Here is a 17,516-nt window from a genome sequence, read left to right as displayed (position 1 = left end):
CCTATAAGATTTGGGAATCCAGGGCTAAAACCTCACTTTTTAAAAATTAGTTTGGATAAGTTCTCTAGAGTTTCTGTAGTTTCTTTAAATTTCCAGGATTTTCTTTTAAAAATTCCACCTTTGTTATAGAACTTAAACAGAAACCTTCTGAACTCTGACTAGAGCAGGAGTTAGTGGGAACATGTGTGAAGGGCACTGGACCTCCATGTTGGACCTGAGCAACCTGCACAAGATACTCTTCTCTGGTATAGCCCATCCAAGTGTCAGCCACCATGTCCCCTACTGGTGCTAAGGCTCAGACCATGTTCTAAGGCTGTCTTTCCCCAGAAGCACACCTGGAAAGCAGAGATGGGTCCCTCCCCCATACTTTATATGCTTGGAAGGAGCCCGCCTTCCTTCCAGCAAAGCTGCTGTAAGGATCAGTGAAAGGAGGATGAAACCTCCATTCTGCTGTCTGGTTACAGCAGCACCTCTGGTATGCATCCTGCTGCCATTGAGGCTCTGTTCTTCTCCACAGTGTCCTGGACAGCCCAGCCTCCTTCTGGAACCCCTCACTCAATCATACTGGTGAGTGTCTACACTGTCTCAAGCTTGTCTCCCCGTTCTAAAAACCAACATCCAACACATTCAGTATAATGTCTCCTTTTTATGATAAACATGGTTACTTTTATAATTAAGAAAAAAAGTATTTTACTTAAAAAAAATTATGATTCAGAAACAAATGACTTAACTGTTTTTAAGTCCCCTATAATCCCAGCACATGACACAGGTGGCATGTAATCCCGAACATGAATGTCAGCTCTCCTAGGTAACCATCTTTCATCTTCTCCTGTCCCCAACCTGAGCATCTCTCCCCACCTAACTCTGAGCTGATGACCTGGCATCCACAGGACACCCACCCAGCCACCAAGTCTGTGTCCCAAGTCCCCACTGGGAAGGAAGACAACAAACGACCTCAGGGAAGGGAGTAGCCTTGCCCATTGACATGCTATTCACTTCTTCAAAACCCAGAAAATAGATGCTATCTTAAAAGTAATAATAATCGGGTATCTGTTATAATACAGTTGTACACACAGGATTATATATTTTCCCTCTTTTATGATAGCACTATTTTATAATTAAAAAGTTTAATAAAACAAGGAAAAAGAGCAATAAAATGGGTATTCATGCATAAGAAGTTAAGGAGAAGGGGAAGAATAAGATTTAAACCCTCTGCCCAAAATGAAGTCTAAGGGCTGTCTCCACACGAAGCAGGAGTTGGCCCGACATCAGATCTCAGCCACAGAACTGCTTCCCAAACCAGAAGGTCCATTTGAAGCCCATCTCTTCCTGCTCACGCTAACATGACCCACATTTACCACCTTCTCATGGTCTGTACAGCCACTGAAAATCTCTTCCTCCATCCCACACCTGGTGGGCACCAGGAAGTTGTCTCAAAATGCCCAAGTGCACAAGGACTCGGTGTTTAAACAAAGGAAACACAGAGAGTGGGAATCGGCAAGCATCTTCATCAGCCATCTGAAAGTAACCCCCACCCCGGGTCCTGAGGTAAAAGTACACTGCTTGGTAGGTGGGGAGGATATACATGACAGTGTAGAAGAGAGGAGGCCAGCAACTCCGCAGGGCCTGAGCACTGTGCCCTGGAACAAGCGCCTTCCAGGAGCACTGCAGAGAAACAGCCTGGGTCTGTGCTTGAGGAAAGGCCAACAGCGATCCTTGGCAGACCTCAGCATCGTCCTGCACAGAAAGAAACCTCTCCTTTGACACTTGCAGCCTTGTTGCAAGCTTTATCTTCTTTTTCAGGGGCCTGGGAAAGGTGAGGCCATGAATGTGTGGGTCTGATGGGGACCATGGGCCAAAGAAGGGTCTGCCACCTCCCTGTCCCAGCCAGCCCTGCTCACAGAGGGAGTGTACAGAGGGGCCACAGGAAGCCTGGGTCCAAGAGGAGCCACAGAGCAAAAACCACAGACACAGAGGCCTTCAGGACACGGTGAGGGCAAGGGTCCAGCAGCACTGCCCTCAAAGTCCTGGCGGAACATGTACATGACCGAGCGACAATAGCTCACTCACACCCCAGGACTTCAGTAGGTTAGTTTTCTTTTCAGTAAGGCCAAGCGGCCTGTGAAGGACAAACAGTACCCACTCTGAGCTGAAACTCTGCAGGACATCACACGGGGAGAAATGTTTTACAGAAAAAGGAAAAAAAAAAATTTCCATGGCCATGTAAACTTAGGAAACTTTGCTAAAAGCATACAATTTAGAAATATCATATATGGACTGAAAGATTTATAATCACAGTTGAAGCTTTTTTGTTTAAAAAAAAAAAATCAAAAGCGCTTAGGAAATAATGTCATGGACTCAGTTCACCTCTAGAAAGGCTGGGGCCATGGTCAAAGTGTCACCGCCAATGGCCCTGTGGCCTCACCTGGCGTGCAACTTCTGGCCCCAGCTCCAGCTCAGACACAGCCTCTGGCACTGCATCAGAGAGGATAGCTCATCTCTGCCACGGATAAGATCCAGTCAGTGCCCATTTCATTCCCAAGACGGGCAGCCTATTTTACCCCAGAAAAAGGTCCCCCATCTTCATGGAGCTGGTAATTCCACTCCTTTCTCTCGGTGCCCTCCCAAGAAAGTGGAGCCTTCAGATGAGCCGAGCCCCAGGACTGAGAGTGCTGACTTACCAGTGCTGGACATGTGGTTCACACGGGCCGGGTTTAGCAGCTCCACAGGCTGGTCTCGGCCAGAAAGTCCATCTACAGGATAGAGAAAGTGTTTGGTTTCAGGAACTGCTTGAATTTCAATGAGAACACTTTACATTCAGAACCTCCACGAAGCAAATCCTTGAAAACAATGATAAAGTATGTGTCCTTCTTACTTTAAAGATGATAGATTTAATTCCATCATGGGTCGTTTTTATTTGCTGAATCAGAAAATAAAAGACCCTCGGTAGAATAACCAAAACAGTCCCCAAGAGAAGTTCCCAAACTGGCAAACACCAATTTCTGGCCAAAAATCTGGCTTAGCTGTTTGGTTTACTTCAGTCAGCAACCACATTATACCTACTTGTGTTTATCAGAAGTCAGCCTTCCTGCAGAGACCACAAGCATAAAGACAATAACAACAGAAGAGCTACTCATTCTTGCCGGGCACTAACAAATGGCCTGCGTATTGAGGGAAACAGCCCCCAGGAGGCAGCTTAGCTTAAAGCAGCGGTGGTGGGTATGCAGGCGGGATAGTCAAGGAAACAGATGAAGACACAAACCTTTTAGAAAAATACCTGGCCAGGAACTGACAATGTTTAATTGATGGTTTCTGTTGCATCCCCTTTTAGGCTTGGACTGTCTTTAGGAATGATGTCTATGTGTTCAGGCTACTGCGGAGCTGGGCACAGAGACTGTCCACCACCCAAGCTTGTAGCAGGCTGCACGTAGACAGCCTAAGATTTTCCACATTCTCTCAGAGAGAAAAGAAAGAAAACTCTAGTAAAACTTCCAGGAATCACGCTTCTTTAAAATTAGCTCCTGACAAGTGTGTCAAATGGCCTGCATGAGAGGCACTTCATTATCCATGACAGTGCAAAAGGTAACTTTCCTTACCAACTTAAGGGCGAAAACACAAGTTGCACAGTGCAGCCATCAGGTCCTGAGGCAGACTTTCAATAATGATAAAAACAAGTAACTTCTGCTCTACTGACTGTCATAAAACCTTGCTTTGTATCCAAAATGGATAACATTTTGTGCAGCCTTCACATTTTGTGTTATACAACACCCATGTGTGTCTTTGGAGATGCTAAAAATCTAAGGACAAAATTAATGACCTAAGGAGGTCTAAAAGGGTGCTCCTGAGAGCTGAAGACAATCTGAGGAAGAAAGGCAAGGCGTGTGAGGCCCCCAAACTGCCCTCTGGTATGGCCTGCATGAGGCCCTCGTCACTGCACCATGGGAGATGGACGGAGCGGCTCTAGCTGTGTACCCGCAGGGATAGCAGCTGTGGGCAGCTCAGAGAACCAAATGCTGGTATGTGTAGTCTCTCCCACACTTAGCACCCCTCCCCAATTCTGGCCATGTGAAGGTATCACAATAGCTATAAGAAAACAGCATATTTGGGGTTAAGACAGTCCATACTCCCTGAGTCAAGAGAAGGATGGAGGCCACTGAGGCCACCATGCCCAACTACTGAGGGTTTTCTCCTGGAACACAACCACCCCAAGCTGGCCTGACCGCAGAACTGTAAACCTAAGGCTATGAGCACCTTTACTGCCACTCACACAGAGACCTCGAGACAGTGATGGGAAATGGGTCACAAAACTTTCTCCTGAAAAGAAATTTATTTCATTTATAAGTGGAGTGATTTGTTTTGAAAACTGAAAAATTCAGGAAAGTATATACATATTCTGACTTTTAACCTACTGTGATCACTTCAGAAACACCAAAAGGTACTTCTGAAAACCCATCCAACTGCAGCTCCCCGAGAGGCGGGGTCAGAGCCAGATGCTCGGAGATACTACCTGTACAGGGTTCCACAGCTGGGCTCTGAGAAAGCAAGGGCTGTTCTCTCTGTCTCCACCAGCCAATACACATCCCTAAACTATCTTCCTCCAGTCACCTCCTCAATGTCCACCCTCAGCTTTCATCTGAGTGAAACTCTTGAACCAGAAGCAGTTAAGACACTCAGACGCCAGCCAGCAACCTCATTTCACACTGCGGTCCATGGTGCAGGGCAGCATCCAGCTCAGTACAGATCTTCCACGATGTGGGATGAAACTGCTATCTGCCTCAGGCCTAAAGATCTCAATGATCATCACATGAATAAATGATGCCTAATAATACGTTCCTCCACCCACACTAAAGCTGGAAGATGCATTAAACCTCTATGCAATCAATCCCGAGTGTAAGTTAAAGACACGTAGTATCAGAGTATTCAAAAGCTTCACTGTGTGGTTTAAATCACTGTATGGCTGGGCTGAGTCTTGGCTCACCCACCACATTTCCAGGCTCTGGCCTAGGGTATGTCATACTGAGTCACCAGAAAACAATCGTATGCGTGAACTAGCTGGCAGCCCACAAAACACTGCCACTGGATAAGAGCATGACAGATTCCATACGTAAACTGAAGCCGAGCACAGTGCATGGTGTCAGGGAGAGGGACTATGCCTGTGCTCAGTACACAGACAGGCTGAGCTGGCTGACATTGAGGCAACCTGTACACTCACGCCCTAAACCTGACCTTTCCACATCCTTGTGGGATAAAGTCCGACTTAGATCTAGTAGGAAAGTGTTCTGGGTTAGCGTTAGGTTACTAGTAAAGTGTCCTGCCTCTCCATAAAGAAGCTACCATGTGAAACTGCCTACGAACAGCAGGAGGGTCTAAACACACAGGCACTGAAGAGGGGCAAGCAGAGAGGCCTGTCACCAGACACTTGCAGCAGAAGACAGGGCAGCAGCATGAGCCCTGGAAAGCTAAACATCCCGCCCTCGGCCCCTCCCAAGTCACTCATTCAGCAGGACACCATAAGCAGAAGCTGTAACCTCATCACTAAAGGAGGAAGACAAAAGCCAAAACCAGGTGCTTTCAAAGAAGGCAGGTGACAGACCTGATAGGCTGGCCTCATGGAGTTCAACAGTACAGAATGCCTGGGAAATGTCTCTGAGCAGAAGCAAACAATGGAAGGCCACCAAGAACAGACTGGACATTGGGACACGAGACACAGACAAGCACCACCACCTCTGATACTGGCCCCAGAGTCCTGCAATTACCTGGTTCAGGTGCCCAGACTGAGTCCTGGGTGTGTGACCTGGGCATATGGTTGGTAAGAACCTGATCACATGGCAAAGGCTTGGCTTGGGACCACAGGGACCACAGAGACATGTTGGTCCTCCCTAGTCTTGGAGGATTCAAATCTAATTATAAAGGAAAGACGTCCCAACTCCATGTAATACTTGCAGCGGGACCCTATATGTGTAAGTAACGTGCCACACAAAAGCCATAGTAATAAGACAAGAAAGTTGGAGTGAAGCAGCACAGGGACCAGAATAGGTGACATATCCAACCAAAGGTCTGACAAATCTGGTTCCATATCTCAGTTCCCATAAAAAAGACTTCAGGGTGTGCAGCTTTGTCCCAGTACAAAGCAGAAACCACATTTGAGGGGCAGGGGCTGCAAAGGCTGAGATGACAATTCAGAACACAGATCTAAGTGCATCAACAGCATGTAACCAGGTAGCCAAAAAGCAAAACACACACTTTGCCAGGAAGAAACAGCAAACAGTAGGAATACAGCCACACAGATACAAGGCTAGTGCCCATGGAGACACATTGGTCAACGAGCCCACGCAGGCTTGCACCTTAATGCTATGTTGCTTCTGACAGCATGTTCCGGAGTGAGCTGAAATGAGGATTAGGTATAATTTCCATATTTACATCCTTTGCTGGAAGTCTAAACTTCGGAAGGAAGCAGCAATAAGAACCTAACATTTAACAGGAAGAAAGTGATCAAAGACCTACTTCCTCTTGGACCCTGAAACACCCACAGCAGGCAGGTTTTCTCCCTGGTCTGCCTTCATGGGAGAATCTAATCTGGAAACCCACTGGATTGGACTGTGGTACTTCATGTCCGAAAATGACTACTTAATTAGCTAACTGAGCTAAAAGAACGCACATGCAGAAAACAGAAGTGGGGAGCATGCATGTCCTCCAAGTCTCCTCACAATGTGATTCACCGTGGATGCGCACAGAGCACAGTCACCTGTGCTCCGGGAGCTGACAGGACCATGCTCACAAAGAAACAGCAGGGTGTGTTTCAAGATTACAAGCTTTAGCTTACAAATACCGGTAATTGCCTGCTGTAACTCAGTGTCCCGAGGGACAGCACAGATGGCTTTCAGAACTCTACCTTGAGTGATAAGCACCAAGGTCTCTAACTAGAATCATGTCCTTTGGAGCCAAAGGAACCTCACTCTCAATTCACCTGGCCTGCTCCCATCTCTTACTCATGGGGAAAGGGCCCAGCAGGGCTGAGCTCTGTGCCCAACATCATGCAGTTAGCACCCCCAGACCCCAAAATGGTCTCATCTAAACCAGTTGCAAACCTGAACTGGACCTGGGCAAAAGCTCCCTCACCAGACCTGTACCAGCAACTTAGGGCTTCAGGAACATCCTTCTCAACCCCAAGGAACCTGTGCTAAAAGGAAAGAAAGCAGGAAAAGACAGACAACACTAGGAAAAGAGAGAAGAAAGGGGGTGGAAGGGATGAAAGCACATCCAAGTTATGACTCATGCACTTCTTCACTTTTCAGGTCCAAGTTTCCAAAATTTCTAAAGAACAGAGTTCACAGGGCGTTCTATGGAACCCACTGACAAAGTCGGGCAAGTGCCAGAGATATCAGCCCAGAGAGGCCCCCAGACCTAGCTGCACGGTGAAACCCGGGGACAACTGAACTGCCCCCTCCTGGAAGGCATGGGCATGCAAGTCAGATCAGGCATAGTCAACCAGCGGGGACTCAAATAATGTGGACCAAAGCAATTTCTGTGACAACTCCCATGTAATCTATGGGATGAAAGAGCCAAAGCAAAACTTTCAGACACTGAAGAAGAAGGCAACTCCACCCTTTCCATGATAGAAGTATATTATTACTGTAGAGGCCTGATGCATGAAACTCTGGGGCTTGGCCCTCGCAACCCTAACAACCCCGGCTTCGTCTGGAAGGTCGTCCAGAAGGATGTCCGGAAAGTTGTTCGGCTGTCCGGTCTAATTAGCATATTATACTTTTATTATTATAGATAATTACAGAGCATCTGCATGTTACTGCCAAAAAGAACATTATGTTTCTTGGACCAATAAAGGCAGTCCATGAGACAGACACACAGGTGTTACCAGTGAGAGATGGGGTGGGGGAGGAAAATATGGGGAACGGCCCCCCATACAGTCCCACCCAGGTGGGGAGGAAGAACTATCTCATGTTAATTTTGCCTCTGGGATAACAAGGAGATCAAGCACCTTTTTACATGCTTACTGGTAATCTGAATTCAAGTCTTTCGTCCATTTTTTTTTAATTATTATTAATTGGGTTTTCTTTCCCTTACTGTTTCAGAGGAATCTTCTGTTAATTATACATTGTAGATATCACCGCCAAAATGATGGCTTCTCTTTATTTAAGACCACAGGTATCAATCTTTCTGTTAAAGCTTATGCTTTTTATGTCAAGTTCAAGAAAATTTGCCCTACCTGGTGGTTGCAACACTGTCATCTAAAGTTTTGTATCTTCCCTTTTACAGGTACATGGGGGTGGAATGATGCAGAGGCTGACCTCCCCAAGCACCTGCTCTGCTTCTGTCACACCCCGAAAGCCTTCCTGTGTCACACCTGAGGCTCGGTCAGGGCAGACAGGGCCAAGTGTCCAAGTGCCCCAGCAGAGCCCTGGGGCAACGAGCAAAAAGGCTGGTGCTCAGTGAAAAAGATACCAGAGGCATCATTTCACAGAAGAGAGATCAGAGCTGGTTACTTGGGAATTTTCTTTTGGAAAATTCCAAAAGTGAAAAGGCTACCTCACCAACACCTATTTGAGATACTATCCACAAACCAAAAAGCTTCGGTAAAGGGGAAAGAACAGCTCGAGGCATATGCCGCAAGGAGGAACATCGGTGGAGTGGTCTGAGAGCACAGTGGGGTCTGTCCTGTCCCCACAGAGCTGAATAACACTGAGCCAGAGAGTAACAGGGCCTGAACACCAAGGTTGACCAGAGTCAAAAGCTTGGCAGATGGGCATTGCTGGTGTCCAGGCAGCAGTGCTCTGAAGGACAGACAAAGCTCTCTGCTGTGTGGTCAGAGGCAACATTTCCTGGAGGGAGCGTCTTAGCACGTCTTTCAGCCGGTCCTCCAGGACCAGTCTGTCATACTTCTTCCTCCCTGAGTGAAAGAACATGGAGACCCACAGTTCTCAGCTGCTCTTACTGAGTGGCCCCGCACAGCTCAATTAACTATTAACGAGAGATATAGACAAATCTGGAGAGAATATCCTATTCACCTTTGAAAACAGATTTGTCCCAGCCCCTAAAAGGACATCCATCAGCTCCACGGGACGACTGAATCGGTGAGTCATTCAAAGCCTTTTTGGAGCACTAGAGGTGTAGGAGGTAGCATCAGCGGTAAACTCTGTAGGTTTCTGAGTCTATATGAGAAATAGCAGACAACAAAATCACATACCAATACCACAAAAAAGCACTCCGAATCTATACAGGGATCACTGAAGTTCAGAATCGTCATCAGCACAGGTTCCCTAGGTGAAATCAGCAAGGTCCAAAGTCAAGCCATAAGACCAACACTGAAGCCAGTAGCCCCTACTTGTGAATAACCCCCTTCTTCAATTGCTCAGGCTCACAGCTGGGTCTGTGAAAACCTGGAGGCAAACCCTTCCTAGTACCTACCACTGTTCTGCAGGAGTCCTGCTTTCTGAACCAACACCTTTTAACTGCCCAGCAGTGTAATGAACATACTATAAAGAGCAGGGCACAAAATCAGTTCCTCTCCACTCCCCCACACGTCGGTGATGCTACCACTCTATCCTGCCTGGACACAGAACATAGGCCAAGGCATCAGATGGGGCCCAGGATCTCCTGAAAATGTGAGTCAGCACTACCTCCATGTGATGGATGAGCCACTTCCCTGAACACTCTCTGCATTGCTGAGCATTAAAAATTAGCTCACAGGTGTTTGTGGTTAAATGATAGGAAGCCAGAAAATAGGTACATACTAATAAGCAGCTCAAGAGAAATGAGTCTTTAACTCATAACAATAAACCAGAAACAGCCATTTGGAGCAAGTCCACGCAGGCATACTAACTGTGGCTGTAGAGCAGTCAAGCTTCATCCTAACCGAGCAGGCCGGGCAAATGGAACAGAGTGTGGGTCCTGCTCACCCTTTCCCCAGCCACACTGGCATCAGAGGCAATTCTTGTCCTTCATACAGAAAAAAAGAGCCTTTGCCCTCTCCCTTTAATGCAAGGTTTCAGAAGTGACCAAGCACCCAGCATAATCAGGGAATGCTCAACCATGCTGGCCACGGAGGGACCTCGAGCCACCAGGCTGAATGCCAGAGCAGGAGCCCAAGGGACACTCAGCCCCAGAGGTCACATCGGCAAATGTCTGCTGATACCATGCTATTGCAACAGCCAACAGTCACCTGGGGTCAAAAGGTTTTCTCCCCTAGCACTCTTTGGGACAGTATTTGTTCCAAGTCACTGAAAGTGTATTTAGTTTCCCTAAACTAACAATCTGGCCATATCTTGCCAGAATAAAACAACAAAGTTTACTTTCTAAATCAGAAATAACAGCTAACTAGTACTGGACACTTATTATGGGTCAGGCACTTGTCTAAGAGTTTATTCCTGTTATAGCATGCTTAGTACTCACCAGGGAAACAAATGGTGTAAGTACTATTATTGATCCCATTTTAAAGATGAAAAAGTAAGTAAGAGGCATGAAGAAGGTCATTGTGATCAAGGTCAGACCAACTCTGCAAGTTTACCTCTCCACACTGCCCACTTTACCTACAAATTCACATCATTCATTTATTAATTCATTCATTCAACAAATGTTACTGAATCAGTTATTGAGTGATTATCATAATTCTGGGGGTAAAGCCTGGCACCCTAATCTTCCACTGGTAAAGACATGGCACGCACACACACATAGCAAACCATGGGATTTCATGCTGGGAGTAGAAATCATGGGGGTAGGATGTGATTGGGGATCATTCATTTACATAAAGTGATTGAGGGAGCCCTGTGAGGTGGTGACATCTGATCAGACACTTGAATGACATGCAAGAAGGAGCCATCTAAACCACCTGAGCAAGAGTGTCCTAGGCAGGGACAACACGGGGAAGGCCCTGAAGAGTAAGTGCTGTGGCACCCAGTAGAAGGAGCCAAGGAGCCAGAACAGTGTGAGATGATCCGAGCTGGCCACTGGTCCTAAAGGCTCCTTTCTGCTGTCACAAAGAACATGACCCAGGGCTGGGGGACAGAGGGAGAATAAAGAGAGAAGAGTGAAGGCTGATTCAATGGTCCAGGTGAGTATGAGGATGCTCACCACAGAGCTGGGAGATGTGGTCCAATGTACGCTCTATTGTAAAGGTGAGTCCACTGGGACTTCTGGGTGGATGACACATAGGTCTGCAGAACAAAGACACTCACCCAGGTATGACAGACCAGGAGAAGATAGAGGAGGTGTGTTTGCTGGGAAAAGGCTAGGAACCCAGAAGGCAAGTCTCACTGACCTGTTCATTCTGAAAGACCCACCGGCATTCTGAAGAGCAAATGGAACTTAAAACCTTCTCTCGTTACTTTATGACTTCCTCAGAAAAAAATTACCAAAAATGTTCAAGATTTGTCAATGGTTCAAAATTCAAGATATTAATGTATTTCAGTTTAGCTATTCCACTCATCTTGCCAGTTTATAGGCCCTGCCACTGCTCCCCGCCCACCCCTTAACACATTCTTCACTGCTGCCCTCATCCCACTGCCCAGATGCCCAGAATCCTGGGTGGGCTTCATCTTCAAAATATGTATCAATCTCTGCAGCTGAGCTGCTAAGAGAAAAAGAGGAAAGTTAATATTAAATGGTATACACTCCACCCAGAAATCTTGCCAGGAAACAAGTGCCCAAAGCACCCAGAGGTGAGTGTGTTCACCTCCTCCTCCATGCAGATTAGTTTCCCTTCCCACGGGCACTGTGCACAAGGAAGGTCACTGTTCCAGACGGAAGCCTCATCTGGAGCACCTCCCTTAGTGGCAGCATCTGCCACATCACAGGTGCCACACATTTCCTGTTATGGTGCATAGATGTCCCCTGGTTCAATCAAATGCCCTGATTTATAATAATTTCATGTTTCTGACACATGCTTTCAGGAGCCAAGTGTGCTCCACCAGACATGGCATCAAGTTCTGGGAACCCTGTGCTAACAGAGACAGACTGCCCTCTAGGGCCACAGACCATGGAGAAGACAAGCAAGTACTTCATCCTCAGCACCCAGATATCAACCCCAAAGATGTGCCCAAAGACCCTGGAATGCCTCACCAGAACCAGTAGGGTGACAATGAATCCCATACTGTGCCCATGGGACAAGTTGCATGTCTGTATGACCCAAAAACTTCCTGGTCTCCCTTGTGCCTCGCCAGGGCAGCTCTGCACAGTGGCTACTTGTCCCCATCTGCTGCTTGGGAGCCGTCAGAGGCTGGATTCTCCCTCCAGCAGCTCATCTATGGGCAGGAACAATAGGTACAAAACAGAGGTACTGTCCCACTGGTGGGGAAGCACCCAGAAGTGTGACAGTTTCAGTGCTCACTATCAGCAGTGACCCATGACACTGGGCTCTCCTGACATCTCAACCTTTCCCAGGGGAAGTGGATTTCAAGGGATCCAGCCCTTACGGGTCTAGAAAAGTGCTTCCTCCCTAGAAGCTATCATGCTCCATCCACCTGCCCACATCCCAGATGGGAAGGATGACTTTCTACAGTCTGATACTGGACTGCCCTGCTAACAGAGTTCTCAGCAAAAGGAAAACAAGAGAGGAAGTCCCATGAATTACACTAGGGCAGTGGTCGGCAAACTGCGGCTCGAGAGCCACATGTAGCTTGCAAGCCGCAGTTTGCTGCTCTGTTGACTAATAAGTTTGCCGACCACTGACTTAGGGAAAAACACTTAAAAAACATTTTAATAATGTACTAATGTCTCTAACCTGAAGTCAAAACTTCTGGGTAAGGGTAATGCCTTACTCAGTGGTCGGCAAACTCATTAGTCAACAGAGCGCAAACAGCGGCTCATGAGTTGCAGTTTGCTGACCATGCAGTAGGAGAGAGATGACCACTGGGTCCTGGAGAGAACTTCCTCTGCCCGGACCTCCACCACACACCTCTGGGTTCACCACAAGCGCAAACAGTCAGAAGAGCCCCACCCCCCGCCCCCCACCCCTGATCCCAGGGCCACGCAGAGTCCAGCAGAAAGGAGGGCTTTCAACAGGGCAGCTTCTGTTTCAGAAGCTTTAAATTATTTCTAGTTTTCCTTTATTTTATTTTTGTATCGCCTAATAATATACAGCATATTATTTTTAAAGTTATATCTATTTTAAATATATCTTTTTATTTTAAGAAGAGAGGGGACATACAAGCCATGCTACCCAAATACCACAGCTGTTAGCATTTTAGCAGCCTTGTTGGGAGACTTCCAGCCTCCTAGGCATGATGTGCACATGACGATACTGCAACTTGTTTCACACAAGCATCTCCTTAGAGCCCAGACCGTGTGCTCCCTCTGTGCCCAATGATAAGTGCTCAGAGGTTTGCATGTGTGCTCAAGGTCACTTTATCAACATTATTTCTCTCAAGAATTCCACAGCATACCCTTCTCTCCAATAAAGCTAGCTTTCCTGGGTCCTACTCCAAAAAGGCCTGCAATCTGCAAAAGTCACTCTTACACTTTCATTACACACAGTGTGGATGTACTCCACTGATCACAGCTTCCCCCAAATCAGACTCTCTAAACCTGATCATTATTCCTTTTATAGCCACTTTTATACAATGCTAACTTCAGTTTCTAAAAATACAGTGATTACAATGTATCATGTTCTATTTTAACCTTCTAAAAATAGAGCTACTGGGAGGAGCAGCAATTTGCTGTTAGATGTTAACTATGCTAATGTCGGTGACAGGATATGAATTTCTGTCCTTTTGAGTCTTTCAGCCTGTAGCTTCCACATGACTACTGAGGAGTCCAGCACCTGCAGCTGGTGGCACCAAGGTTCAGCTGTGAGTGCAGCACCCATAATCCAATGCCAGAGCCCAGATCCACTCCTAGTTGTCCCTGACCTCACATAACAACTGGTGGCTTCATTTTCCACATCTGTAAAATGGGTGACATGTTCACCTCACAGGACCAAAAGGATTAAAACAGGCCACTGAGTGAGTCCCCCCCCCCCCCCTCCAGCCCCCATACCTATCTCACAGGACCTGCTCACAAACAGCAGGACCATGTGCCATGAAAACCGAAGTGTGGAAGTGGGTCCTCTGACTTTCACTCCCATCAGCATGTGTTTCAGCAGTACTTTCCAGGTTTCAGCAGTAATTAAAGGAAAATCAAGAGACACAGGAAGGAGCAACACAACAGGAAGCTTTGATGTCCCACACAAGTCCTTCTTGGGGACAGGCCAACAGGTCTGTGCATGTACTGGGCCTCACTTCTTCTCCTAAGGACAGGCTGACCCAGACCAGGCTGGAGAGTGGTAGACTATTTCCAAATAGCCAGAATGGCTTATTAAACAACAAACAACCTTTCCACATTTTGAAACTTCATATCTATATATATTCTTAGATAGATACAAATTTATAGGCTATTTCTCCTTATTGTCTGTTTTGTAATGGAGTAATCTTTGAATTTGAATTAAGAAGTATAAATAAAATCATTTCTCCCCTGCCATCCACATACACATGTGCATTCTCACTTTCCAAACTGTTCTCTATTAGCAAACCACCAGTTGATGCTCCCTGGCTCAGCCCCCATACCCTTGCCTCCCAGCAAGAGTCCTGTGCACTTGGCACTACATGGAGCAGAGTGGAAGCCTGATGACATTTTCATCCCAAAGTCACTTGCTTTACAGCCTACCTGAATTGGTGGCATGTCTTCTTGTAAGCTATCATAATTATTGGAACACATTCATTTCATATTTTTCAATATTCAAATCAGATGAAGTTCAATCATGTCCCAGTGTATTCGTTTGTGACAATGAGTAGAAGAATAATGGAGCAAAGGAAATCTGTAGAAACTACATGGGGGGGAAGCAGCCTTTCTTATTCTATATAACCAATTACACCAGTATAGACACAGATTATGTCCAACTGCTTAGGCATGAAAGCAATCTGTAATTAAAATAAGCACCCTTAGGTGGGTACTCAGTTATCATTGATCTACATTAAAATATCCACAGACAATGAGAAAGAAGGGCAGCCTTTTAACTCAACTGTAAGAAAAGAGGAACTGAAAAAGAGTGTAGTCGAGTCTGTGCTGCTTGGCTGACACACTGAATTAACAGGGACATCTGTGGCAAAAACCAATTTCACACCCGGGAAAACACAGGGCCTATCCATGTCCACAACACAGAGCTGAACAATTTGCAAAGTTATCACAACCCGAGGTTCCTGAACCTTACTAGACTTAGTTCATAAGGGCTCCTCACTTCCCAAAACAAGAATATAGAAATGGTGAGCATAAAATAGAATAAAATCCCACCCCAATTTTAAAAGAAAGACAGAGAAGACCCTGTTACCAGAGGAGAAAACAACAGGAGGTGCTCTCTGAGCAAGGGCACTGAGACCCAGAGTCCTTAGAACCAGCCCTGGGGTGAGCTGCAGGCCCGTCCACTGAACTTGTCCTGATGGAAACTTGGACTGAGACTCCTTTGTAAGGGCAGAACTCTGGAGGACTCTTGGATCTATAAAAATGGGACTGGACAACTCTACTCACCAGGCCATGGAGGCAGAGGGGTTGCTTGGAAGAGTCTCCTATGAAAAACTGAAGCCCTAAACCTGGCCCATGCAAGTGTGGCCTCCAGATTCACATCGCTTAAACAGTTCTGGAACCCTCAGTCTAGAAATTAAGGTAAAATTTAGACCTGAGCTTGGGAAACCCTGAATCCCATGAAAGTCATTTTCTTGACTTTCATGGGAAACAGCCATATCCCAAGACACATGAGATCCCAGTGGCAGAAGAAGAGGAGGAAGGAAAGGGAGAGGGGAGAGAGGCGGGGAAGAAGAAAAAAACAAAGTCCTGCTGAAGAGTTTACAATTAAAGTAGAAAAGTACAAACAAAATACATGTAAACAACCTGCCAACACCACAACACCAAAAGTGGTCGAATTTAGCTGCTTGTCCAGAGAAAGAACTCCAACGTATCTGCAAATATTAGAATATGAAAAATACTAGGAAGCATGGATGTTTTAAAAAGTAAGACATTCAATAAAAGGAGAAAAACTATAATAAAAGATAGAACTCTGGAAAAAGAAATAGAAAACCATTAAAAAGAATAAAAAGAATCTTTCAGAATGAACTGGATGACAGGTCTATAGCACTAACCTGAATGCAGCACCAAAAGGAGAAAAGCTAGAGGAGAGGACCATGGGTAAAAAGGCAAGGTGGTCCAATAGGGTAATCTATTGGGTCGGCAGCTAAGTAATTGCGGATTTTTTAAAGAAAATCAAAGACAATTTTTTCATGGAACTAAATAACTTTATTCTGTAATGTATTGCCCATTTTGATCAATGACCTTTTGCCATCTTTCAGGCAGCATCATAATCCCACGTTCAAAAAACTTCTGGTTTTTATTAGCAAAAAACTGAATCAGGTACGATTTGACATCATCATCATTATTGAAATTTTTACCATTCAAGGAGTTTTGTAAAGATCGAAACAAAAAGTAATCAGATGGTGCAAGGTCAGGACTATATGGTGGATGTGGCAAAACATCCCAACCAAGCTCCATTAATTTTTGCCGAGTGACCAAAGTTGTGTGTGGCCTTGCATTGTCATGATGGAATACAACACCTTTTCGATTTGTCAATTCGGGCCGCTTTTCTTCAACTGCATTGTTTAATTTTGTTAGTTGTTCAATGTAGACATCAGAATTGATCGTTCGGTTGAGTGGTAAGAGTTCAAAGTAGACAATTCCTTTGTAATCCCACCAAACTGATAACAAAACCTTCTTTTGATGAATATCAGCTTTTGATGTTGTTTGAGTTGGTTCACCTGGCCTGCTCCATGATCTTTTCCGCTTGATATTGTTGTAAACAACCCATTTTTCATCGCCAGTTATCAGTCGTTTTAAAAATGGATCATTTTTATTACGTTTCTTTAGCAAATCGCAGCTGCTAATGCGTTGCGTTAACTGTGATTCTTTCAGTTCGTGAGGAACCCATGTATCGAGTTTTTAAACATAGCCAAGTTGTTTTAAGTGATTTTCAATGCATGTATGTGATACATGAAGCTTCTCTGCAATCTCACGTGTTGTACTGTGACAGTCCGAATTGATTATTGCTTTGATTAGGGCGTCATCAACTTCAACTGGACGACCAGAGCGTTTTTCATCTTTGAGTGAAAAATCACCAGAACGAAATTTGGCAAACCAATTTTGACACTGCCGTTCTTTTAAGGCTTCGTCACCATAAACAGCACATAACTTTTTATGAGCTTGCGATGCGTTTTTCCCTTTGAGGAAATAAAAAAGCAAAATATGACGAAAATGTTCCTTTTGATTTTCCATTTTTTAACGAACGCCAAACGAAAACTACAAAACAGATCAAAAAAATTTTTTTACTGATTAACAGCTGAATAGCCAACTATCAAATAACAAAATGTGTTTTACATTTGTACTACGTCTGCAAACCTAAAAATTCAACTGAAGCCATATGTGTGTGAAGCCCGCAATTACTTAGTTGCCGACCCAATAGTATGATTTCCTGAAGTAAAGAAGAGAGA

At 45.5% G+C, this 17,516-nt stretch overlaps 1 protein-coding gene across 9 annotated transcripts in view; it reads right to left on the bottom strand.

The window, feature by feature from the left end:
• Positions 1-17,516, bottom strand: part of HDAC4 (histone deacetylase 4) — a 227,139-nt gene that overhangs the window by 110,987 nt on the left and 98,636 nt on the right. For all 9 annotated transcript variants that reach the window (XM_084892691.1, XM_084892690.1, XM_084892685.1 and 6 more), the window contains one exon: positions 2,682-2,753. In XM_084892691.1, the coding sequence (XP_084748817.1) occupies positions 2,682-2,753 (72 nt within the window). The remainder of the gene's footprint in view (positions 1-2,681; positions 2,754-17,516) is intronic.

Source organism: Pipistrellus hanaki (assembly GCF_964339955.1).
Source record: "Pipistrellus hanaki genome assembly, chromosome: 8".
Lineage (NCBI taxonomy): Eukaryota > Metazoa > Chordata > Mammalia > Chiroptera > Vespertilionidae > Pipistrellus > Pipistrellus hanaki.
Note: the sequence above shows the minus strand (reverse complement) of the source record. Positions and strands in the feature narration are given on the sequence as shown.